General features: G+C 37.8%; 1 protein-coding gene across 2 annotated transcripts; it reads left to right on the top strand.

Moving 5' to 3' along the window:
* The first annotated feature begins 1,846 nt into the window (after positions 1-1,846).
* Positions 1,847-19,443, top strand: LOC128994504 (uncharacterized). 2 transcript variants are annotated; one of them, XM_054419100.1, is made up of 2 exons: positions 1,847-1,943; positions 18,384-19,443. In XM_054419100.1, the coding sequence occupies exon 2, from the start codon at positions 18,389-18,391 to the stop codon at positions 19,235-19,237; it is 849 nt and encodes a 282-aa protein (XP_054275075.1). In that variant the 5' UTR covers positions 1,847-1,943; positions 18,384-18,388; the 3' UTR covers positions 19,238-19,443. The 2 variants fall into 2 exon arrangements, with proteins under 2 accessions (XP_054275075.1, XP_054275076.1); XM_054419101.1 differs by lacking the exon at positions 1,847-1,943 and adding an exon at positions 2,189-2,340.
* Positions 19,444-27,958: the final 8,515 nt, after the last annotated feature.

Genomic DNA, 27,958 nt, shown 5'->3' on the forward strand with positions numbered 1-27,958 from the left:
CAATCCAAAAAAGGCCACGAACTATTGATACATAAACAATATAAAGGCGTAAACAATTCATGATGGTTTGCCCTACAAATGTTTTACTCAAATAGGTTATCATTTTCTTAGCATACCGGGTAAGCTAAGATTTGGAATCCAGACAGAAAAAGCAAAACTTATACAGAGTTAAGACATCACTTAAATTGAATACGGACGGCTCTAATAAATAAGGTGCAACACCAACGATAACTAATTTGTAAACTACAGTGATGGGTTGGTACCTACGTAAAAATGATTCTAGCAGCTACCAACGGTTCTAAGGGAAAGAACCAGTACCTACGTAAGAACCTACCTAAGAACTATAGTACATCCGACCAATTAAATACATTAATATCTAGTCCCGAGGTTATTGATCTCTTGCTTTTGGATTTTCTCGTAAAAAGTTATAGCGTAAACTTATCGGTGTCAGTTTGAAGAAAAAACAACCTTACCCAAACAACTTTTTGTTATTTAATAGATTACGCATTCTCTAAACAATGATTAGTATATCTATTAACATTAGAAGGAAATGTGACGAAAATCACACAATGTTGGGGTTTTGGTCATTTGTAATTATATTTCTTAAGTAGGTAGGCCATGTATTCTATGGAAAAGTACCGGTATCAAGGATCGTCGTCAAAAAGGTTGTTATGAATAAATATGTAGGCTTACGTACCCAAGATTATGAGCTATGGGCCTATTGGCTGTATGGTCCAGCGATTGCATCACCCGGTGAGTAGAAACAGAAAGTGACACATTGGAAAAGCGAGTTTAGCACTTCCTCTGTTAAACCTCTGTTACAATCACCCACTGCAGTTGTGATTTTTTACTTTACACTTTTCACAACCGCCATTGAAGCGCCGTCAATGAGTGGAAACCTTTTTTGTAAGCTATTGGCGACGATCATTTCAGTGTCCCAGCCCTATACAACAATGATTCAAGGTCTTCTTTCTGGTTGTCAAAACTCAAGAAACATTTTATACTCAAAGAATTTCTGGTTCCGATTTGGACGATGTCTAGTTATTTAATTTCATTTACGGTTACACTATTAGACTATATTATTGCACTTGCGATTAATTAAATCTGTTATGTAAGAAAAACGTTTTTAATCTCACTTGGTTGGGATTTGCTTTCAAAACGTGATTCGAAATGGTTGCGGTATTTGTAAACAACATTTGTAAACATATCATTGACAGCTAGAAAAAATAATCTTGATCCGAACAGCTGTTCGTTATTTCATAGACGATTATGTGATAGAACGAAAATTTGGCAAAAATTGCACAAAACTGCATTTTTGAACGTCCGTAATTTTATTTACAAAGTAGTGAGGCTATATTTAAATCACTAAAGACACTCTCGCCAATCCAGTGAATACATAAAAATGACTTGGATCTTGATAGGTACTCTGGTTTTCACGGAGAAGATTGCGTAAAATGCCATCTTGAGTGTTACAGACAAAGGGAAAGACAGACAGACAGACAGACAGAAATAGAGATAAGACTCGTTTCTGCTTCTTTAATGTATAAAACGTAAAAATAACCTAAAAGTATATAATTCTGAGCAAAGTACAGACAAAACTCTAATTTTATTTATATAGATATACTTATGAACAATTTTTTATTAAAAAACAAAATGTGTACAAATTTAATTGTTAAAATATGGAAATTATTAATGTTTCTACGATTTTATCATCCCCGGTGATCAATAACTATGTTTATCGAACGCGACCTAAATCCCTGTGACCAGCATAATAGCTTTATGACCTGATTTCGCCTCATTTAATGGCGAGTTAATTTATTTAGGCCAGGTTTTTATAGAGTTAAAAATACTAAAGGCGAGAGTGGGGAGGCCAGCTCGGAACAGTCGAGCTGTGCGACCTGTGGAGTATTGGTGACTGACGCTACAAACTCTCCTCAACTCAGGTATGGTCATAGCTTAAGGTTGGCTTCCGATTGGAATACATTACCCCAAACGTTGCCAAAGTTGGGAGCCAAGAGCGCGATGTTTGACGACGATGTAACATTCGACATTCCATCACCTAATATCCAACGCGAGCTAAATCCGGCGGGATTGGGAAACAGCGGCGTTAATGGCGGCAAAATCTGTTCATTAGTCTTCAAGAGTAGACGGGGTACTTCATGTAACAAGACTAACATACATTAGGAACATCCACTGTATCAAATTCAAAATTATACATCTTTGTAATGTAAAAATGGAAAATATATACACATCGTTAATCGTTCATTAGTTTGATTCGATCTTTACCACGAATATTTTTATGAAGGGTTGGTATAGCAGTCGTCTTTGATCACTAAATAGGTAACTAACTGTGAAAAAGTGTTTTAGCTTTAGTAAAGTAATATGAAAAAGACATGTAGATTTATTTAATTTGTCTTTGTTAATATGTTTCAGTTCATCATTTACTCATCGTATTCTGACTACACAGTATCATGAATTGTATAAATTATTCTAAATAGACTCAGCCGCTTACTTTGATGTGTATAATAAAACTAAATGATTTAGTTCACAATGAAGAGTATTTGTAACATACAAGATATTCTAATAGACGAAAAATTGAAACAAGTAGTACAGTTGTATCAAATAATTAGCATGGTATTAAACATTTTTGGGCCACATTGTAAAACATTTCGTAGGTATAAACAATATTCAGTTTATAACTTGGTACAGTCAATGTTATATTAATAAGAACTTCGCTCAATAAATGCAGTTAAATCAAACATTTTACACAGACAAATATTTAATCACACTAATGTTTAGGGAAATTAAACACGAAACCCAGGAAAGGAATGTTTTCCTTCAGCGTAGTTAGGTAGGTAAACATTTATTTTACACTCGTCTCAAGTAAAAGAAGGTGGACAATTTTTCGCTTACAAAAATACACCTTAAATCAATACCTTAGATGCAAATACGGTAGACCTATGCATATCGATGTCTAGGTATTCATCTGATTCGGTTCAACCTGACTGTCTGTATTAAAGTTACCACATAAAATAGCTGCCTATGATTTCTTCTTTATGTTTACAAAGCCATCTTGGCAAATTGTAGGAGTGGATCTGAATAAAATCTATGTCTGGGTAAAAAGAATTTTCTTGATGTAAACTAATTTCCATTCTTCAAACAAAGTAACTAAATTTCCACTAAACCAACACAGTATATTTTATCATTGACTATTTTAACACTATTTAGTGATACCAAAGATTACATATGCTACGCAAAAACTATTTATAGTGTTTATAATAGTCATATGGTTTTATCTATGATTATACTGAAACTAGAAGGTAGGCTCTTCTATAGTCAAAGTACACTGTCGAATATTGGTATTTTGGGGGATGACAACGTCAAGAAATTGGCGAAAAATTGTCCAACGTTTGTGATGCTTTACAGCAATCCATCTATAATCTGTATGGTGGATCCTGTCTCCTCACCCTCCATCAACCTGGAGACTCGCCAATAGTTTGAATGCACTAGTACTCGAAAGGTCAGTATTTTTCTAGTATTGGTGGTTCCATCATACAGACCACAGGGGACAAGCTATGATAGGTTAACTAGTTGAACTACATTTCCAATTAGGTTTAATTTATGTGACTTATGTTCATCCAAGGAATTGCTTCATCGCATTCGAATCCTCTGTCAGTAAAATCAAAATTGCTCAGTATTTTTTCCTTACGCGGTCATCTTCCCAAGGTCAACAATCTTCTATAAATTTTTACGCATAAAAATAAATAAATTCCAGCTGTGCTTATTATAAACACCGAAAGTTCATAGTGAGAAAATAATTAAGAAAATAGTTCCAGACGTAAGTAAAACAATAGCAAAAACATCTATTTGGTTAATATTTAAGTTGAGAATTTTGTGTTGAAAAAATACTTAATTTACAGGAAATAAGTCGCGCGAATCGTTTTGGAATGATAATGCACTTTGAATTCATAAATCTCCGTTGATTCATTTCCACTGAAATAAACGATCGTCTGGTGTTCAGACTAACTACCGATTGTTCCAGTACTGTAATGGGCTGCATCATGTGACTGTTTAAGCTCATACCCACATAATGGCTATGTGCGACTACTGACTAAGCGCTGGATATAGCTAAAACTGATACACAGCTGATTGGAATGCCTACGAGGGTTTTCATAAAGTCTTGCCTGAACGTCGACAATCCTAGGTACATCAGCCGGATCAGCCTGCCATAGTTCCAAAACACCTTATGTTAGATTAGATACCATTAAAGTAGGATGGTAAAGTATTCATATTTGTCCAGTAGACGTCGACACTAATGATGTAGTGATTTAAAAAGGAAACATATTTAGACATACACATATTAATACATACTGTTCACGGAGCAATTTGAAAGCTTATGATTCAAACACGCAGTTTTCATACATTTATACACAGTAGGGTCTGGTATTGTGATAACTAAACAGATTAGACAGTATAATAACTAGACAGTAGCACAGAAAACATACTACAGTACTATAACCACAGTAGTAAATAGGCAACAAGCTACCCCGATAAAAAAAAACAAACTAGAAGATATTAATAAATTGGAATCATTCCATCGCAAAGTAGGCTACTTGTCATTTACAACTAAAAATGTAAATAACTTCTAACAATGGTAAAACAAAGAATGAAATAGGGTCAATGGAGCAAGTTTTGTTGAGAAACGTTATATAGGCTACGTGACAAATTGATTCAGAGAATATATATTTCCGGGACAGATACTGTAATATTACAAAATAATAACTTCCTTATAGATTCGATTATTTACAAATCGATAGCAATAAACATACATAGATAAATATCTCAAGATCAACTAGTTTTTGTTATTTGTCCATTTTTTTACTTGACCGCCTTTAGTTATTTGTGCAACTAGTGAGCAAAGTAAGCAATTGCCTCACTCGAGAGAAATCCTTAACGAGCCAGAGGCGGATGAGGAATGGTTTCTCGAGTGAGGCAATTGCACTTTGCACTCGAGTTACACATTATATTTTTCCTACAGTTACCATAAAACAAATAAATTGGTAAAGAAACGTAACATATTTTTACACAGAAGTGAACTTTTAAATGGCATTTAATGTGAACAGTACAACAGCTGACCAGCTGATTTACAGCCAGTGCTGCCAACGTATTTCGCGCGCATACGACCTTGTCTGTATGTTACGCGCTCACTATTTCGTGCCTTCACGTTGCAAATCTGGAGTGAGACAAAGTAATTAGAGTGAGACAATGTTAACATTGTCAGTGTTAACGTTAACTGTAGGAAAAAACTACTTTTCCTACATTTACCTAACAATGTACATGTTCTCTCACTGATTTGAGAAAGCAAAGTGGCCAATTCGCTCATCAGTGAGACAATGTTAACAGATTTGCAACGTGAAGGCATTAAATGTCATACAGTATTAAAAGTTCCCTTCTGTGTAAAAATATGTTACGTTTCTAACAAATTACTTGTTTAATTGTAAGTGTAGGAAAAATATAATATGCAACTCGAGTGCAAAGTGCAATTGCCTCACTCGATTAACCATTGAGTAAGTATTTCTCTCGAGTGAGTCAATTGCTCACTTTGCTCACTAGTTGCATAAATAACTATTGATGCTACTTCCCACATAAACAAACAAAATATCTAACATTATGACATAAATCCATTTCAAAATCAGCTGACAACGTTGTTGAACAGCTGCATGATGAATTCAGAGTTGATGATACGTTGCCATCGTATACGTGTTTTGGCGTAGGCCTATACTTGTGCTTGTGATAAGGTAGAAGAGAGATATTTAGTAATGGTTTTATGGTTGTATGGTTTAAAAATATTTTTAGTTTTATGCTGCTCCAAACGGTGTTAGGCTTGATTAAACCACAGAAACCATTACCATGACAGTTTTTGGAGTATTCTATTTATTTTTGCCTGCAACATCGGTCGAGCTAAAAAATGGTCTCACTATATGTGCAGTAAACATTTTGACCTTTACCTTAAAATCAATTAAACGAGCTCAAAACATAAGCAATAAATTAGAAAACTTTTTAAGTCTCTGCTATCACATAGTAACCCCAACGTCAGTAGCACACGTTTCAACTGTACTCAGAATGATCAATTTTCATCTAGAAACATTTACCCAAACTATTTTGTGGGTCAAATACTTTAACCCAACCTTGTACTCATTTGATAATAATTAATATGGCCAGCCAGCAGAGGGCTCTGCCAAGCCAAATCTCAAGACAAAGACTTCTCTGGTACAAACGTCTTACTCACCTCCTCGCATCGTGCTTACTTTAATCTATTTCAGGGCTCTGCTCGTCTATTCTCAGCATCAAATGAACCTCGTCTATCAGGCCTATTGGGTTTCACAACATTCTGATAGAGCCGTTAAAGATATCAAAATTTAGTTTTTAATGGGGTTTTGCAAGAGATCCTCGAAGGTCTTTAAATTTGTCTATAAACTTTGAAAATAAACAATACCAACCACACTATAACAAATGCCAGCTTTGCCTACTCTAACCCTAACAAACCTACATGAAAAATACCCAAGATAATTTAAGGCGTTAAAAATTTACATACTGAATAAGTAAACGAAACAATTTCAGAAAACCCATTAAACTGGAAGAAACGACATTGAAACGAGTTAGTTTATGACGAAACGTACGCTTACTATAATAACTGATTAGTTACTCTAGGACTACTACTAGCACATTGCCTATGTAATCAAGCTTTGGCACATAACTGATTTATTGGGGTGTCAAGTGGAGAGATCATCTGCATAATATGACCTAGAATGATAACAAATGAACTTTTTGAGCAGGGTATTTGTGGGTTTAATTAATCATGCTTCATGCTTCCGCTGAGTATTTGGGAAAATCTACCATTTAGGAAAGCGTGTATCAATTACAGTATATTAAAACTCTACCTACTACCAGGCCTATTTACAGTAGGACTAATGTCAGGTCTACAGTTTTTGAGTTTCCGAAAACCAGAAGCAGTAGTAATTCAGGTGCATGACATTGGGGGGGGGGGGGGGGGGTAACAGTTGGCTAACCGTAGTCACAGTAGCGCTTTTAATAAATTTAGAGTTCAAAACCAAATTGATCTGACTAACGGGACTATATTTATTTAGCGGGTGACTGAAGGTTTTGCGGTCAGAAACTAATTAGATTAAACAAATGTTATAGATTTTCAGAAAATAAGTTGAGTCAAGGATGAGTAAATCTGCAAACGACATGTCTCGCAGAATTAGGTGCAGTCCTCTGCCAATTCAATTGAAAATACATTCAACACGTTTTGGATAGTACATACTCAGGGTTTGGACCGTTCCCTTAACCCGTTAGAATGTGCCAATGTCTAAGAGAGACAATAACGTGACATACTTAAATATGTCTGCTTTTTAATAAACTGCTTATATGTTTACTTGAATATACTGCAACCGCTTTTTTGTTCCTCTCAACGATTAGATTAAACTAACGTAATGTGTACATCAGTACATAAAATATTTTAAGCCAATGAGAGAATATACAGTTTTGACAATGTTATACCGGTACCTGAATTTAAAAGACAAACTACAAAAAGAAATACTTGTAAAAACACGATTGCTTGAAATAAGTGACCAGTATAAAATTGTATTTTTTTACAGTCCTCCAACAAAGTGTGCTTCCTCGAACTGATTATAGTACAGAAGGCTGCTAATTGCTGCATTTACTTACTTTGCCGCACACTTTTTACTTTGTCGCACAGTTTTTACTTTGTCGCACACCAGTATTCCACTATACCAGGCACCAGTATTACCTTGAGGCACACATCCTGAAATTAAATGATCAACGATTCATTAAAATTTTGTCATTGGTTTTTTCAATTTTGAAAACAGGCTCCCCAAAATATTTCAAATCCGATTTTAAATTTGTGTCTCAGGGTAGTTCACGAATGTCTCGTTATTCTTCGATCACATTGCGTATACCTCATCATGTGACCACAGCTTATGGCAGGGCTTTTGTTGTTACCACTTGTCGTCTGTGGAACGGCCTACCCCTACAAGACCCTTGAAAAACGTTCCCAGTTTGTGGCGGCACTGAAAAAGCTCTATTTTGAGAAGATGGTCTCGGCTGGCGTGTCCTAGGGCTGCTGTTATCTTGCGCGTTTGCTGATGCGTGTATGCGAGAGTGTGTGAATGTGTTTTTCTATTTGTAAAATTTTTTTTTTTAGATATGTAGGTACTTGAATTGTTAAATATTTTATGTTTAATCGGATTAAGTTATTCCAATGTCACATTATTTTTGTTATATTTTTAATGTCAGGTTAAGTGTAAGAAAGGGCCATGTGGCCCTAACTTTGCCTGAAAAAATAAAGATTTTTTCAGCAAATTAAAGGATAAAGGTGAGCCGTGACTATTTCCACGGGGCGAATGTCACGACTCATGATCAATGGTTCAAGTGTTTTTTTTATAGTAGGCTAGTTCAGTGTTTCTCACTCCACGACCCCGAACAAGGCTGTGGGTTTTGTTCTTATTACTCCCACCGCCGACGATTCAGAGGCTCCGAGACTTTCGTTAGCGCTGCATCGGCATAAATTTTGCATCGTCTTTCATCTTAATTTTGTAGTATGTTTGCGTTGTATTTTTGCCTTTTCCTTACTTGTGTGAAGATATTCTCTACTATGCAGTAAATTAAGAGCGCCCAGCGCGCTTGATGGGGCCCGTGAGGAGGAACATGGAGTACCGGTAGTCTGCATCAGCCTTGGCGGAGTGGGAATTACAACTCTTGGCCACCCCTGGATCTTGGCCCCCCTCTTCCGTCATGCCTGCTTCCCCTCCGGTGCTGCTCGCCCAGAAACATGAACTAGTACCGCAAATTCCGCAAGTTTTAGGCCTAATTAATTATTGCTAACCACCGTCCTGGACTTGGAGATTTCGTTACCTATTTGTTAATTTGTGCACAGAGATTTATTAATTGTTTTTCTTTTTAAATTTTAAATTCTTTAGCCTAGGCTACTTGTTGATCTTTTTTAAATTTTATAATTTTATTAAATATTCTATTGAATTCTAATTTGGGGCCCCTAAAGTTTCTATAGTTACCAGATGAAATGAATTTATTAAAAGAGTCATTATATATATCATGTTGTAATTTGTTAATTTAAAGTTTTTTGAAAGGTAAAAGCTAGTAAGATTTATTTTTGAAATTTAGCCTATTTGAAAATGATTAATGAAATAATTGTAAGTTAGTAGGGTAAACGGGTATCAAATTTTTTAAAGTTTAATTGAGAGTATTTAATTCATGTATTATTGTTAATTATTGTTGTTGATGTTATTGTTGTGTTATTTTTTTAAATGGTTAATTACAGCTCGTTTCTCTCAAATGGCGTGTTGTTCTTGAGCCTCCATCCATGGTTCTCATTTTGTTATGTAAAGTTTTGTGAGCCGCTCCTCGGGCCTGCGCATGGATCACGCTTCCTTTTCGTTAGTCTGGGTGCAGGCGCGAGGGCATGGTTCATCTGGTAGCAGAGCGTGGTTAGTGGGTTGCGTCCTGGGTGCCTTGTCGTGAAACTTGGTTTCACGACTCGGATACTTAGAGATGCGATCACTGTCCGCGTTCTGTTTTTTGTTTTGTTTTGAAGAGCCGTGGATGGATTGGTTTCTTGGAAATGTTCTGGCCTGGCAGTTTTGGAAAAAGGTCTTGTTGTTGTTGTGGTGGGGCGTAAACACATTTTTATTAGGAGCTCGCCCTTTGGCCGAGGCACCGGGTGGAATCGGTGGTAATGACTTGCATCCTTCGGGAGCAAGAGTGTCAAAAGCATGGTCATGTGTCAAAAAAAAAAAAAAAAAAAAAAAAAAAGGTTTGTGTGTACCCCCCATCACACAAGTGTTAGGTGTTGTCTAGTGTATGTATCGGTGTATGTTTGTGTGTGTGTACGTTCGTGGGTCATTTGTTGTTGTTTTTTCTTGCGGTACTTGCGGTATGAATGGGCAGGTTCTTCTTTTGGGCCCCATCGGGTGCGTAGGCATCAACGTCCAGAAGCCTTAGGAATTAAATTTCTGTGTTTGTTTTGTGAAAAAATTTTGTTGGCTGTTATTTTGAGTCAAGTGCTGGTTGAGACTCGGTATGGCGTCAATTGTGCCGGAATATTTGAGGAAGCCGGAGCTGGTGTACGAGGTGCGGTCCCGGGGGGAGACTCCTGGAACTGATGTACGCACTTTGCGTACACAGTTCAGACAAATTGCTAGCATGCCTCAAGCTTGGGTTGAGTCGCTCAGTTTGGATGAGGAACTGGAGGCATGTAAAGAGAGGATGGAAGAGCTAAGTGGGGAAATTGATAGTTGGAGTAGTTTGCCTATGGGCTCAGCTAAGAGTTCGGCTATCACACAGCTGACGCACTGGCGTAAGCGTCTGCTCTTGGTTTCAGGGCAACCTGAAATCCAAGATGAGGACAAGAGCTGGGTGGAAGCCAGAATTCTTAAGCTGGAAGGAATTTTGGAGAGTATTAAGGCAGGAAAGTCTGTCAAGGAGAAAGTTGAAATTTTTGAAGACAACCGTTCTTCGGAAACTTCAAACGAAGTACCAAGGTCAGTTGATGTGGCTCCAGTGGGTACCCCCCAGGCTCCGCCTACGCCAAGTACACTGCTCCAGTTGCCTGCAAATGTTCAAATGTCAAATGCAAATGTCACACCGTCCCCCTCTCACACGCCCACCTTGGCTGCGGCCACGCTGAATGTCCAGTCCCCATCTCCCTTTCCTTCTCAAGTTCATAGTTCCCCTTCCATCTCTAACTCCTTTGGCAAACTTCCCCATCCCCTTGCCTCTGTCCTGAGTGGTTTCCGGCCGGTGGACGGGTTAGATGTGAATGGTCTTTGTTTTTTTCTGGAGAGTGTTTTGCGCATGCGTGAATACCCTGGCATGTCAGACGCAACTTTGATGGAACTCATTGCTCCATACTGTCTGAAACCGTTGGGGGACAGATTGCTTGATTGTTTGCGCAGAGGCGTCACCTTTGATGTTTTCCATAAAGAAGTTTTGGAGCTTTTCATGCCCCGTCGGGTCATGGAGAAGCTGAAAGTTGAGAGAGTTTTTCGTCCTCAGCAGCCAGCCGAGTCTCTCAGCCAGTACGTGGGGGACATTCGCACGGTGGAAAGGGTCTTGCGTTTGGGGATCAGTGAGCTTGAGCTCATTGACATTGTGCTTCAGGGGTTGAAGCCTGAGGAACGCTCCCGTCTGGTTTTTGCACCACGGCCTGCATCTTTTGCGGATCTGGACAGACTTTCCATCCTTTCGAGATCTGTCCAGGACGCTGATTTTCAGAGAGACCAAGCGGCGGGGCATCTTCCCCTAGCTGGTCATCATGCTGTCGTAGCACCCGTGGGAGTGTTGGGTCCTGAACCGCCGCAGTGGCAGAGGCAACCTGTTGTTTGTTTTGGTTGTGGGCAACCAGGTCACATTCGGCGGCATTGCCGTCAAGGTGGAAATTTTGGACGTGGTCCAAAAAACTAGTTTGCTCACAGGAGGAAAATTTGCCCAATCCTTCCTGTGAGGTTGTTGATGATAATGTAAAGGGCAATAATTTGAATGTTTTTTCAAGTAAGTCAAAGTCTAAGTTAAAGTCAGTTTATGTTTCTGTTGCCTCCCCTTCTGGGAGTGTTGTGCCTGTGACCGAGCCTCTGCTGCGGGGGATTGCGGGCCTTGCTACCATGGGCGTGAAAGCGGCGCGCTCAACTTGCCCACGTCTCAACATCTTCATAGGTTCCACGGTGCAGAAGGCCCTAGTGGATTCTGGGTCAGCCCGTTGCCTCATTTCCTTGTCCCTTTTTGAAAAACTTGAATCGTCTGGGCTTATCAAGCAAGTTGAGCGAAAAACCCCTATCTGCTGGACTGCGTCAAATTCACCCCTTCCCATCATCTATGAAGCCCGTTTCAAGTTCAAAATTGAACATTTTTCTTGGGTTTGGAGTTTTTGGGTGGCTAAGGACCTTTGTTTCCCTGTCATTTTAGGAGCGGATTTTATCAAGCACACTGGCCTAATTTTGGATTTAGGCAGAGGTCAGTGTTTTTTCCGATTTGCGAGGCGGGTATTAATATCTTTTGCTGATGAAATTGGTGGTGGTGCTGCGGTAGTCGAGCCTGAGATACCCAGCAAGCCAACAATTGATCCGTTAGGGCATCTGACTACTTGCGAGGCTGAAGCCATCAGAACCTTGTGTTCTCGTTTCCCAGATGTGCTGACGCCAAAGCTTGGAGTCACTAACCTGTTGGAGTACGAGATTCGTCTACAGATACCCGTCCCGTTCGCTCTCACCCATACAAATTAGCTCCACCCAAAATGGAAACTCTCAGAAAAATCATTGACGAACTTCTGGAAAATGGTGTCATTGAACCTTCCCGTTCGAGCTACGCTAGTCCAGCCTTTCTCGTCCCAAAACCCAATGGCAAGTCCCGAATGGTTTTGGACTATCGCAAATTGAATGCGCAAATTGAAATCGACTCTGTGCCTCTCCCCGATTTGCATTCTGCGTTTGATTGGTTCGGTAAGGCCAAGTATTTTTCTGTTTTTGATCTGAATCAGGCCTATCATCAGATTCCTTTGAAACCTGAGTCTCGACCTCTCACTGCTTTCTGCGTTCCGTGGAATTTGTATCAGTTCACAAGAGTTCCGATGGGTCTTGCTGTGGGGGCCCAGACTCTCACCAGACTCCTTGATTCCATCTTTCATGATGTCAAGTTCAAGTTTGTGTTCAATTACCTCGACGATCTCTTGGTGTACAGTGAGAGCTTCGAAGATCACCTGATTCATCTTGAAGAAGTCATGAGTAGATTGAATAGGGCTGGCCTTACCGTGAATCCTGACAAGGTTAGTTTTGCAAAGCCGGAAATTTCGTTCCTTGGTCATCTTATCTCTCATAGAGGCGTCTGCATCGACCCCGCTAGAACCCAGGCTATCAGGGAGTTTCCTCCTCCCAGAGATGTCAAGGGTATTGCTAGGTTCATCGGCATGGTAGGTTTTTACCGACGCTTCATCCCCAATGTTGCTGAATTGGCGGCTCCTCTCAATGAGCTTCGGAAGAAGGGCGCCAAGTTTGTCTGGGGTGAAGCGCAGCAGACGTCTTTTGATCTTCTCAAGGAGGCTATCATGCAGCCCCCTGTTTTGGCGATGCCGGATTTCAATCAAAACTTTGTCTTGCAAACAGATGCTTCCTCCGTCGCAATTGCGGCTGTGTTGTCACAAGAGGTGGATGGTGTTAGGCAGCCAATTGCGTACGCCTCACGCACTTTGAGTCCCTGCGAAAAGAAAAGCTCTTCGGTGTATGAACTCGAGTGTTTGGCTGTCGTGTTTGGAGTCAATAAATTCAGACGCTTTTTGGAGCACAAGGAGTTTTTATTGGAAACCGACAACCAGGCACTCTCGTGGCTTCTTGCACATCCACGCCAGCTTGGGAAAATTGGTCGTTGGGTTGTCCAAATATCGTCCCTTAAGTTCCAAGTGCAACACGTTCGAGGCACTCAGAATGTGATTGCTGACACACTATCTAGGATGTACCATTCACCCGACGATCATCCTTCTGACCAAGAGCAACCGGGTTGTGCCGTGCTCTTGGAGTTTCCACTCGCCTTTTCTGATTTCATTCCCCATCAGCTGAAGGATCCTGAGCTGGCAAAGATCATTGGTGAGCTTCAAAATGGGGGAGCCCACCCCCCATATTTTCTGTCCCAGGGTGCCCTTTGCTGTCGCGCTCGGCAGCGAGGTAAACCTAAAGTTGTGCTGCCTAGTCTTCTAATCCCTATGGTCTTTGAGTATTTTCATTCGTCTCCTGTGGGTGGGCATCTAGGTATCCACAAGACCATTGCGAAGGTTAGGGAAATGTTCATCTGGAAGGGTATGGATCGGGATCTTGCTGCTAGGGTGCGTTCTTGTCAAACGTGCTCACTGAGCAAGCCCGCTCAAAACTCTAAGTTTGGTTTGTTGTCATCTGAGGTGGCGGAAAGACCTTTGGAGAAGGTTTTCATTGACTATGTAGGGCCTCTCCCGCGTAGCAAGTCAGGAAATAAGTTCCTACTTGTTTGTGTGGATGCCTTCTCCAAATTTTGTTGGCTTTTCCCCTTAAGGAATGCCACTGCACAGCTCACCGTGCAGGTACTTCGAACTCACCTTTTCCAACATTTTGGAATACCCGCCACCATTGTTTCCGACAACGGAACACAGTTTGTTTCCCATCTGTTCAAAAGAATGTGCTTTGGGCACGGAATCCGCCATGTGACTACTTCCCCTTACTATCCACAGCCTTCTCATGCTGAAAGGTTCATTCGCAATCTTCGCTCCGCTCTCATAGCTTTCCATGCTGACAAGCAGACCACCTGGGATCAGGAACTCCCTTGGCTTCAGTTTGCTTTCAATACTGCTCACCATGAGAGTCACAAGGCGGTCCCTTTCGAGCTGTTTCTAGGCTATCCGCCTAACAACCCGTTAGCGAATGTGTGGGGAATTGGCGACCTTCTGCCACCTCCTGGTGCGGCTGATGTCAAGGCAACTTGGCAAGCGGCCAGGAGAAACTTGATCAGAGCTAGGGAATTGGTCCGGAGGAAGCACAATCGTGGTAGAGTTGACAACCCTTTCCAGGTGGGGGATTTGGTGTTTTGTAAAGCTCATCCAGCCAGTTCGGCTGTGGACAAGAGAGCTGCAAAGTTGTGTCATCGGTGGTCAGGTCCCAACCGCATCCTGAGGTTTTTGACGCCTGTCACGGCGGAGCTTGGAGATCCGCGGACTGGAAAAGTTTTCCGGAGGGCGCACATTTCTCATCTCAAGCCCTTCCGCGGAACTCTTCCGTAGGCAATTTTCTTTCCTCTTGTGTCTGGGTGGGAAGTGCACTGGGCCAGAGAACCTGATCACTTCTCCTGTCCCCTGTGTTCTGCGAAGGAATTTCCCTCACAAAATTTTCCAGCTCTGGCCAGAGCAAACCCTGGGGGTGAGTTTTCCCCCCAGTTTGGAAGTCCCTTGGCGTTCCCCACCACAGACACTTGAGTTGTCTTTCAGGTCATTCTCTTTTCAGGAAGTGGGGGAGAGGCTTGTTTGTTTGTCCCTTTTGGAGAGGAGTGTCCTCTTTTGGGGAGGGAGGTTGAGCCGTGACTATTTCCACCGGGCGAATGTCACGACTCATGATCAATGGTTCAAGTGTTTTTTTTATAGTAGGCTAGTTCAGTGTTTCTCACTCCACGACCCCGAACAAGGCTGTGGGTTTTGTTCTTATTACTCCCACCGCCGACGATTCAGAGGCTCCGAGACTTTCGTTAGCGCTGCATCGGCATAAATTTTGCATCGTCTTTCATCTTAATTTTGTAGTATGTTTGCGTTGTATTTTTGCCTTTTCCTTACTTGTGTGAAGATATTCTCTACTATGCAGTAAATTAAGAGCGCCCAGCGCGCTTGATGGGGCCCGTGAGGAGGAACATGGAGTACCGGTAGTCTGCATCAGCCTTGGCGGAGTGGGAATTACAACTCTTGGCCACCCCTGGATCTTGGCCCCCCTCTTCCGTCATGCCTGCTTCCCCTCCGGTGCTGCTCGCCCAGAAACATGAACTAGTACCGCAAATTCCGCAAGTTTTAGGCCTAATTAATTATTGCTAACCACCGTCCTGGACTTGGAGATTTCGTTACCTATTTGTTAATTTGTGCACAGAGATTTATTAATTGTTTTTCTTTTTAAATTTTAAATTCTTTAGCCTAGGCTACTTGTTGATCTTTTTTAAATTTTATAATTTTATTAAATATTCTATTGAATTCTAATTTGGGGCCCCTAAAGTTTCTATAGTTACCAGATGAAATGAATTTATTAAAAGAGTCATTATATATATCATGTTGTAATTTGTTAATTTAAAGTTTTTTGAAAGGTAAAAGCTAGTAAGATTTATTTTTGAAATTTAGCCTATTTGAAAATGATTAATGAAATAATTGTAAGTTAGTAGGGTAAACGGGTATCAAATTTTTTAAAGTTTAATTGAGAGTATTTAATTCATGTATTATTGTTAATTATTGTTGTTGATGTTATTGTTGTGTTATTTTTTTAAATGGTTAATTACAGCTCGTTTCTCTCAAATGGCGTGTTGTTCTTGAGCCTCCATCCATGGTTCTCATTTTGTTATGTAAAGTTTTGTGAGCCGCTCCTCGGGCCTGCGCATGGATCACGCTTCCTTTTCGTTAGTCTGGGTGCAGGCGCGAGGGCATGGTTCAAAGGGTTATGTGGAAACTGCACTTGGATATACAAAACTTATAGCTTGTAAAACTTAACGTGTGAAACTATGAATTTTTACATTTTACTGTACTATAATTTAGCTTTTGAAGTTCTGTAACCTAGCACGATGTCCCGAGGACGTCTCTGAGTTGAGTATACCAATCATACATCTTTTTCAGTGACACTAGTAGTAAATCATGTAAATCGGGGATATGTCGGTCAGTAAGTCACTGGGGTCGGTGTAAAATTACCGTAAGATGAGGTCAGGCAGCGCTCGCTCTAAATCTGTTTCTGGCAAACATCTTCTATTATTCTCTTACACTTGGTCCAAAGTCGATTATTTCTGATTTTAAAGGTCAATGACACTGATTAGTGTTTATTTGCGTGGCGAATTTACAACACTAGGGCATGTTTGAGCTCGTTGGGGCCATAAAATCGCGGAAGTGTTGTAAGTTACAGTTTCCTTAAAGTTGGACCTCCTTGGAGTTTGGACTATGGAGTGTGTAAAATATAACAGAACTTACACAAAGACAATGTTGGTAAAATTCTCCCCATCCCCACCTCTAAAACACAAAAATATAATTTTTTAATACAACACCATGGCACGATCTATTTTTTGTGCCCCCTTCACATCGCAGGACGTCGGCTCTAGTCTGGAACAGTTGTTTTACACAAGAATATTAGAACAGACGTGCGTTTTACTATAAATAGTCAATGGTCTTACCACGTTTTACACGTTTTTCTAGTGGGGCCTTAATTCATGACCCAACTGATTATTGCGTCACTTAATTTCCCAATAAGTTGTGTAAAACATTAATTGGGATCTATATTTATGTACTGTACTTTTGTATTTTTCGTTTTTTATCAGCTGAAGAGATTCTTGAAATAATAGAGATCGATGGTTGTAATCAAAACACACTCTACACACTTGATAGTAACATACCTAAAATTTGTCGAATATTCATCTTCGGGTGACAAAGATTTCACAGGCTACTTTAACCATGGTAGTCAATCATCAACATCAAGATACTTAAAATCATCTTCAGATCATCCAAAAGGATGTAAAATCCTTAGAGGAGCTTATTTACCCTTTGCTTTAATGCAGATTACAATCATCTCGACGAATTTGAACGAGGTTTATTCATTTTATACACAACAAACCCATTTCACGACTTGATTTTAGTTACGTAAGCATCCCTTCCCACGCTGATAGGGTAGTAAACAACAGCTGCCAAACAGAAGCATGTAAAACATAAGAAGCTGCCAGATTTGACGGTTCTGGTGACGCCGAGACACGTGCGTCAAAGGCAGCCTGCCAGACAAAGTGATCGTCTACTTGACCGGCTGGTTACATCGACGACAAAGTACAGTAGAATATGAAAATTCACAATTCCTGATGTCAAGATTTTCGAATTAACTTACAGTTAACTAAATATTACAGTTACACTTTATTCCTGGTGTTCATACATCGAGTAACATCAAAACTTCACTTTTACAAGGGAGAAATATTTCAAGCACAAAAAAACTTGGAATTGGAACCATGGAAATTTAAGGGTGATGCCTGATATATACCAAGCACGATTGAAGTGTATTTTAAGTGTATTTGAACGATCTGGATTGGTTGATTGAAGTATCTTCTTCATTTGTAGGCTAAATGAAAATAATTGTTGACTTTGTCATAGCACTCTTTACCACCGAGTTCAGTGCCGCTAAACTCACACAAATCTTTTAGAAAAAAATATAGAATCAGTATTATTTTGACATTCAGGTTTTGAAATACGAGCTAAGGGAATTGAAGCCGGGGATGTTTAGCACTCCTAGTTCGAATATTTTATAAACGACACAATGCTGTATTATGAGGTTTTAAACATTATATTTACTTACTACTTCTTTAACACTTTACTGATGTCTGTTATCATAATTTTCTTCAGACATTTTCTGTATACATACTATGAACATGAAAATTTAAAGATCTTCATTCTACTTAACAATTAGTTCAATTTTTGCATGGAAAATGTAGACATTTCTAAAATATAACAGATATGATTGATCAAAAACCATACAAAGCGCGAACCTCTCATATACTTACAAAGGTAAGACTAAATTACATTTATTAGAGTTCTACTTGGCTGACCTTATTTTCTCATGTTCCAGACAAGATGGCCAGCAGATGGAGACGACCCCGGACCAAGGTGTACGACTGCAACTTCAACGTGGCAGAACGTTACTACAAACCCGTCATGGACAGCCTGGACCGCAAACACGGACACTCCAGCCTGGACCCCGTGTCTCCACTGGACGAGCGGGACTCCACCCCGGCGTCCCGGGTATCTAGACTGATGGACAGGGAGTCGTCGACCGGTAGAGAGTCGGTGGGCGCCAGAGCTACCAGAATGATGGCGGAGTTCGAAAACGGATTCGAGTCATCACACAAGAACAGAGCATCACAGTTGAGGGACGACGAAGACGCCGACGCGGAGTTCGAAGCCACCATGAAGAAGATCAGAAACGCCAGGAAAGCGAGGAACGCAGAGTTAGAAGAAGAGTTCGACAGCATCGCTTCTTCCTCCAGGAAGAACAAGATCAATCTCGCAGACCAACTTTTGGACAGCGTCGGACTCAATAGCAAAACTCAAAGGTCTATTGAGGAGGATGTGTATTCCAAACACAAGAGGGCAGCGAAGAAATTCTTCGAGGAGGATGATGACTCGATGACCAAGTGGACGGTGGTGAACCCGGCGGCGAAGGCGTTGAAGGATGCGGAGGACGCTTCTAACGAGTCTTCAGCAACCGCGAGGGCCAGGAAGTCCAGGGCGAGGTTACAGGATATTGATGCAGAGCTGGAGGAGCTCGATAGGAAGAGCGCAGCTCGACAGAAGAGGATAGCTGACCTGAAGGTTCTGATGGCTGAGAACGACTCTCAAGACTCGTCATCAGCATCTTCTGTCAAAGTCACTAAGAGGATCACTGTCAAACAGTCCTCGGAGAAGAAACAGGTGTCTTTCTAAACTGTGTGATTTTAAAACGTGTTTTTAATTGTAATGGAAGCTCACACATTTTTTATATGAATTTATTCAAGCTTTCAATGAAATTTACATGTTTAGTAAGTTTTAGACCATTATGTAAAAACGTGTATATTTGCTATGTATGGATGTCTAGAAAGTATGTGCATTTGTATAAAAGATAGTAAAGTAAATCGATTGTAAATATGTTGTTTGGCGTGTTTAAGTTATTTTACATTGTGTTTTATTTTTGCTTTAATGCCGAGTATTTCCCTTCATACTGATGCAAAAAGGGCATTTTTAATAGTTCTGTGGAGCTAAAATAATAAGTTGTATTCAAAGGACAGAAATTTGATCAAAAATGAAAAATATTCACTCCAAGGTATTCTGTTTTGTGATTGACCAATAAATGCTGTTTGAGTTGATGAAATCGGCAATTAACAAAATTAAAAGTGGAGTAAAAGTTTACATAAAGCCCGAATTTATGATCTACTGTTTCTACACAATTAGTTGTTTGTACTTCTTAACTTTTATGGGATTAGCAATTCGTCATATAAAGGACACCCATGGTACTAATTAATTGAGACACCTATACCTTCGTCTAGAGGCCATAGAGTCTCTGCAGTTATTGTTAAAACGAAATTATATGCTTTTTCTTATCACAAACAAACAAAATAATACAACTTTGTCGTCGTCACTGTACGTGATTCACAATTAATAGTGATATCACGGACGATATTAAATTAAGAAATGACAAAATGCTAGATTAAATTTAGCAGAATAAAACTGAGCTTGTGTTCTTTACTAAACAAAACAACAAACTAAACTTTATTTACATTTTGAAACAAATTAACACATGACTATAAATTTCAATTGACAAACAGTATTTCAGAAATAATTCAAAACCAGACCTTCAGCTAAGGTTATTTTAAATAGATTTTGAGGTTTTAAAACTAATAACCAGTTAGGCATAATACGACACCTTGTTTTAACATATTGATAAACGAGTGAAAACACGTAATTTAATAGTAATAATAATTTGATTTAGTTGATAAATACTAATTTATTATTTTACTGGATTATTATCATTAAGAGAGATTACCTAAATTAAACCAGACAAAAAGGTAAAGGATGTTACACGAAAATGTGTTTTGCTGTGTCAGGTTTTCTTATAGTATTGATAGATTTTTTTACTCTTATAAAAATGCTTGATAAAATTACATTTTTCTAAAGACAGCCTCACAGTATATATTTTCTTAAATGTTGTCTTCTACAATCAAAACAAAAATATTATGTATAATAGCAGGAATAACCTTGAAGATTGTAATGCGGTGAAATGTGCATATCGTAAGTTAGTTGACTATTAGTATTCAAAAAGTTTGGCAATCAAGGCCAAAAATTTATTCGGATAGCATGCGGTTCTCAAAATGGGCAAAACAATCAATTTGGAATAGTAAGGTTGTCAAGATTGCGACAAAATAAATACGACTTTAACCACACTAAATAAATGAAATCAAACTATTCTACAATGTAAAGTAGATTCCACTACTACACACGAAGTACTAGGGATGTCTAGATTGTCTACAGTAATGGTCTACAAGACTTTAAGTCACAGAAAGGCAGGTAGGTTCTATTCTTGTAGTATTTTTAGCAGACTCCGAAGTGTATTTGCAGCCTGTCGAGGCGCTCCTCTTTGCGCCTCCTTGTTTTGGCCAAGCACCAACTTAGCTACCAGCAAAACCACAACCGCAACAATGAGTGGAATTTGTAAACTGAGTACCTATGAATAGCGGTTATTGACAATATAAAACTTCTAGAGTCTTTGTAATAAACGAGCACACTATAAATTCCAACTTGACTACAGTACCAGCAAAACCACAAACTTAACAATGAATGGAATTTGTAAACCTATGGATTATGGGTATTGTAAGAGGGCAACAAATTAGAAGCTCCAACTAAGTAACAATGTTATTTAATGTAGTTAACGTTAATTCAATAATCTTTATTGACTAGATGAATCACCTAAAGCTATTGCAATTAGGGAACCCTATAAAATCCAGTGTAATTTATAACAATCGCATGCTGACTTATATACCATGCTTTGAGAAATTATCATAGGTATACAGTGGTGGTTCCAAGAGGACTGGTCACAGAGCTCAAACCCCACATTGGACTTTAGGAACATAAATTTAAACATACATTTCGTCCAACAAATGTAATGGAGGTTTTGAGTACAGTTTTAGACATTAAAAATGGCTATAGAAAGTCATCAAACGGCGTGTTTCTAAAACACCAAATTCTCCAAGAAAGGGACCCCTGAACCCCCCCCCCCTCTTTTCTTGGGATGTGTGGGACATCCTCGGCAGCCTCCCTGACAAGGTCCTGGAACCGCCAAAAACTATTATTATTATTGTAGGTAAACTATTTATCCTTTATTCTTTATTGACGGACAACCCGTTTCATACTTGCAGTAGCATTCAATGTTTGGTGTTCTAGGACTACAGCCTTCTTATAATCTAGAATGACCAACAAATAAGAAAAAAACTATAAAGAAAACAAGATAAGCTGTGCGACTCAACAAGAACAAAAATAAATAACAGACAATAAACTTGTTGTTATTAAATTAATTTTAAGTGAGGTACAGCTTTGTTTATTATTGGTTTGTTTACTAATGAAATATTGTTTTCCTACAGTCACCCGACAAAGTTGGCTTCCTTGTACTGTTTATAGTACAGAAAGCTGCTAATTGCTGCATATTTATACTTTGCCGTACGGTTTATACTTTTTCGTACGGTTTATACTTTGCCGCACATCAGGATTCCAACGCAACAACACAAAACAGCGAGGTTCTATTATGCACGTAATCCGTGTACGCTTGGAAATAGGTTGGCAACACTTAAAGATAATAATACTATGAGCAGCTGATTGACTATTATAACTACGATTTAACCTGTCATTTCGTGTTTATAGTTTCGGTATTTCTGAACTTTCTGGATTTTTTTAAAAATGTTTTTAAAAAATTCCTACGATCTTAATAAACAAGAAAATACCTTTAAAGCATTTTTTTGGCACGGAAACCACTTCAAATTACAAAAACATACGGAACTATATTATCAAAACACGGAGCTCATTTCTTGCCGAGGAAAAATAGCGGAGTGATACGGACCGCTGGTACTACTTTCTCTAGGGCACCATTTGTGTTGCCAGCTGAACCTAAAAACGTGTTGTATAGTGTTTGAAAGACTAATTATTTATATGCTTTATAGTGACTGTAGGAAAAATACAATGTGTAACACGAGTGCAAAACTTTGCCCACTAGTTACACAAATAACTATTTCACCACACTATGATTTTATTAGTTGTTTTACATACGTTGATTAGAGGCTGAAAGTTACGTTTTGTTGGCCATGCCAGCTGTAATCGTCATTTGGGGACCGAGCAGGTTTTTACATCCCTAGGGCCGCAATATCAGCTGCCCGCTTGCTCATTAGTGTCTCGAACTTAAAAACTATCTCGAGCCGGCAAAACTTAATTTTCGGCCCTAGGTACGAAATATACTATTTCAGGGAGGTACAGCTGTGTTTATTATTGATTTGTTTACTAATGAAATATTGTTTACGAGAGCTTACCCCGTGGTCGAAAACTCGACCAAAAGTATGTATTGTGCAAACTTCTCTATTTTCAGCCCACACTGTAAATAAAACATGTGATTGGAATATCTTTAATCGGTTTTGATTTTCTGTTTATAATTTGTTGTTATTTCGTCACCAACATAACTCATAAGGTTATGTTATGTTAAGGTCATGTCAACCCATAAGGCCCGTGTTAATTTTTTTTAAGTTTTAATTTCATTTTTTGTGCTTATTTTTTAGCCTATTTTAATTTATAAAGGGATTCTGCAAATCTACAGGAAAATATCTTTCATTTGGTACCAACCACGTGTAATTCGGTTCAGTAGTATGGTCAGGCTAGCAGTAATAAGTTTTGCAAAAGTGTTTTAGTATAAAGATATAAAGGAATAGTAAACTTTTCAGGCACATGTGAAAATAGAGTGAAAATAGAGTTAATTACCTTTCATTTAACACAACCTGCATGTAAATCAGTCCAATATAACTGCAGATCTCACTCTTAATAAACTAAAAATTTTACCCCATTTTAAATTGTTAATAGATATTTTAATTTCCGTTTTTATAACATTTAGTCAATATATTCGTTTGGAAGAACCTTTAAATAGTATTAAAATCGTATTGGTGGATCTTTTGTAGTTAAACACTTCGGTGATTTCATCAGTGTAATGCAGATTAATCTATGATTTTATTTGAAAAAAAAATCTGTTGGTAACACACGTTCTATCTTCAAAGGGAGGTATATACGTTACAGTGTAAGTTTGATTTTCCTTCGTCACATCGCGTCAGTTCATATCGTACTTCTGTGCCAATGAATAACCCTCTAGTACAGTTTTGAGGAATCGGTTGTGGGGTTACTGGTAAAGCTGTAATTTCTTGACATGGGGGATGTCAGTCTGGTGTCTCAGTCTTATCAATTACATAAAGTTGTCAATATAAGCTACATAGATTTTCTTAGGCTGCTGCTCAGTGCACTTTAAGAATATATATTTTAGAGATAAATTAAATTGTTTTTGTTGCTGGGTAGTGCTAGTAAACATGCACAACCCTTTTCGTTAGTCTAATAACATTCAACGGCTCTCTAAGAGTTCAAGTTCCTGTGTATTATGTGTTCACTACGCTGAATGAATACATCAAAGTTACCTCTCTGAAAAGTCTGCAGTATATTGCAGTTTTCCAGCTTAATGACTTTCTAAATCATGCAAGTAGTGGCAATATGATGGTCCTATGACACTTTAGGCACGTTTTCCCCATAAGAATAACATGGTGAGCTTTTTTTGACCACTTTTTTAAAAATCCAGCTCTCGGCCTATACAAGCCTATATAAATGTTCAATACCATTGTACAACACTATTACTATTTCAAATCCACATCCATTCACAAAATCGAGCGAGGTTTGCACGCGAACTCGTGTGCGCTCCCCCATATAAAATGCATGCTACCCATATAAAATAATGTTAAATTTTTTTCTTACTTTTTGATTTTTTTATGTTGTAATATTGTTTATAATCAAAAGTTGACACCCACTACGTTTGCCAGAATTTCAACCGTTTTGCCGTATCTCAAGCCGTTTTCGAGATATAAGCGTTTTTAGATAGTTTTACGGACTTAGACGATTTTTCATGGTAAATTTTATTTGTACCCATATAAAATAATGTTAAATTTTTTTCTTACTTTTTGATTTTTTTATGTTGTAATATTGTTTATAATCAAAAGTTGACACCCACTACGTTTGCCAGAATTTCAACCGTTTTGCCGTATCTCAAGCCGTTTTCGAGATATAAGCGTTTTTAGATAGTTTTACGGACTTAGACGATTTTTCATGGTAAATTTTATTTGTACCCATATAAAATAATGTAAAATTTTTTTCTTACTTTTTGATTTTTTTATGTTGTAATATTGTTTATAATCAAAAGTTGACACCCACTACGTTTGCCAGAATTTCAACCGTTTTGCCGTATCTCAAGCCGTTTTCGAGATATAAGCGTTTTTAGGCAGTTTTACGGACTTAGACGATTTTTCATGGTAAATTTTATTTGTACCCATATAAAATAATGTTAAATTTTTTTCTTACTTTTTGATTTTTTTATGTTGTAATATTGTTTATAATCAAAAGTTGACACCCACTACGTTTGCCAGAATTTCAACCGTTTTGCCGTATCTCAAGCCGTTTTCGAGATATAAGCGTTTTTAGATAGTTTTACGGACTTAGACGATTTTTCATGGTAAATTTTATTTGTACCCATATAAAATAATGTTAAATTTTTTTCTTACTTTTTGATTTTTTTATGTTGTAATATTGTTTATAATCAAAAGTTGACACCCACTACGTTTGCCAGAATTTCAACCGTTTTGCCGTATCTCAAGCCGTTTTCGAGATATAAGCGTTTTTAGATAGTTTTACGGACTTAGACGATTTTTCATGGTAAATTTTATTTGTACCCATATAAAATAATGTTAAATTTTTTTCTTACTTTTTGATTTTTTTATGTTGTAATATTGTTTATAATCAAAAGTTGACACCCACTACGTTTGCCAGAATTTCAACCGTTTTGCCGTATCTCAAGCCGTTTTCGAGATATAAGCGTTTTTAGATAGTTTTACGGACTTAGACGATTTTTCATGGTAAATTTTATTTGTACCCATATAAAATAATGTTAAATTTTTTTCTTACTTTTTGATTTTTTTATGTTGTAATATTGTTTATAATCAAAAGTTGACACCCACTACGTTTGCCAGAATTTCAACCGTTTTGCCGTATCTCAAGCCGTTTTCGAGATATAAGCGTTTTTAGATAGTTTTACGGACTTAGACGATTTTTCATGGTAAATTTTATTTGTACCCATATAAAATAATGTTAAATTTTTTTCTTACTTTTTGATTTTTTTATGTTGTAATATTGTTTATAATCAAAAGTTGACACCCACTACGTTTGCCAGAATTTCAACCGTTTTGCCGTATCTCAAGCCGTTTTCGAGATATAAGCGTTTTTAGATAGTTTTACGGACTTAGACGATTTTTCATGGTAAATTTTATTTGTACCCATATAAAATAATGTTAAATTTTTTTCTTACTTTTTGATTTTTTTATGTTGTAATATTGTTTATAATCAAAAGTTGACACCCACTACGTTTGCCAGAATTTCAACCGTTTTGCCGTATCTCAAGCCGTTTTCGAGATATAAGCGTTTTTAGATAGTTTTACGGACTTAGACGATTTTTCATGGTAAATTTTATTTGTACCCATATAAAATAATGTTAAATTTTTTTCTTACTTTTTGATTTTTTTATGTTGTAATATTGTTTATAATCAAAAGTTGACACCCACTACGTTTGCCAGAATTTCAACCGTTTTGCCGTATCTCAAGCCGTTTTCGAGATATAAGCGTTTTTAGATAGTTTTACGGACTTAGACGATTTTTCATGGTAAATTTTATTTGTACCCATATAAAATAATGTTAAATTTTTTTCTTACTTTTTGATTTTTTTATGTTGTAATATTGTTTATAATCAAAAGTTGACACCCACTACGTTTGCCAGAATTTCAACCGTTTTGCCGTATCTCAAGCCGTTTTCGAGATATAAGCGTTTTTAGATAGTTTTACGGACTTAGACGATTTTTCATGGTAAATTTTATTTGTACCCATATAAAATAATGTTAAATTTTTTTCTTACTTTTTGATTTTTTTATGTTGTAATATTGTTTATAATCAAAAGTTGACACCCACTACGTTTGCCAGAATTTCAACCGTTTTGCCGTATCTCAAGCCGTTTTCGAGATATAAGCGTTTTTAGATAGTTTTACGGACTTAGACGATTTTTCATGGTAAATTTTATTTGTACCCATATAAAATAATGTTAAATTTTTTTCTTACTTTTTGATTTTTTTATGTTGTAATATTGTTTATAATCAAAAGTTGACACCCACTACGTTTGCCAGAATTTCAACCGTTTTGCCGTATCTCAAGCCGTTTTCGAGATATAAGCGTTTTTAGATAGTTTTACGGGCACTGTCACAAGGGCCAAGTGAAGCGGTCATGCGACTGGGGAATCCCCAGGTTGTGACGTCACCGGGGATGAGCCTATATATAGAAGTGGCATCTGGGTGATATTTCATTCTCGTGCGTGATGCCGACCTGTCAACACTGCTCCGCCTCGCTGTCCAAGAAGAGCAATTTGGTCCGCCACTACAAGCTAGTACATCAAATGAAGGTGAAACTGTGCAAGGTATGTGATTTAATCTGTGATGATAATGTGGTTCTAAAATCGCATATATTACAAAGTCATAAGAATTGTAATTTTTGTAAGAAAAATGTGGTTGGTCATTTTAAAAGACATGTCAATTCTTGCAATAATTGTCCATATACAATGATTGAATTTGTTGGTGAATCGATTAGAACTGAACTTAAAAATACTCTTCAGTCTTGTCCTCTTCCGATAAAATGGACTTTAGTAAGGAGAATTAAATTTATAAAATATTCAATGGATCAAAATGGGCAATTAGTTAATGAAAAAGAATGTATTGCAGATTTTAGAAGCCTTACCACCTTAACTATTGAGAAAAGAGATTTAATACACCAAATTGAAAATGCACTTTTAAAGATTGATGCATCCATGCACAAATATCAAGCCCAAGGCAGTGGATGGATATATGATCATACTAAATATTGGCAACTGCATGTTTATAAGTATAAGCCCCTAACTCCAAAGTCATATATCCCCACACCAGAAAGTATTAAATTGACAAAAGCAGTTCTAAATATAAAAAAATCAGACAATAAATGCTTCCTTTGGTCAATTTTAGCAGCTTTATATCCAATGAATAATACACATCAAAATGTTAAAAGAGTCTCTAGCTATGCACCCTATGAAACACAGTTGAATATGACAAATATAAAATATCCCGTAAAAATATCTGATATAGATAAATTCGAAAGACAGAATAATATAAGTGTTAATGTATTTGGAGTTGAAGACCAGAAATGTATATATCCATTAAGAACGACCAAACTAAATAGTAATACTCATATAGATTTATTATTATTACAAGAAGGTCGTACATCACATTACTGTTTAATTTGTGATTTTAATAAGTTAATGTT

Source organism: Macrosteles quadrilineatus, unplaced genomic scaffold, assembly GCF_028750875.1.
Source record: "Macrosteles quadrilineatus isolate MER2022 unplaced genomic scaffold, UCM_ALF_1.0 Scaffold_5__1_contigs__length_97177068, whole genome shotgun sequence".
NCBI lineage: Eukaryota > Metazoa > Arthropoda > Insecta > Hemiptera > Cicadellidae > Macrosteles > Macrosteles quadrilineatus.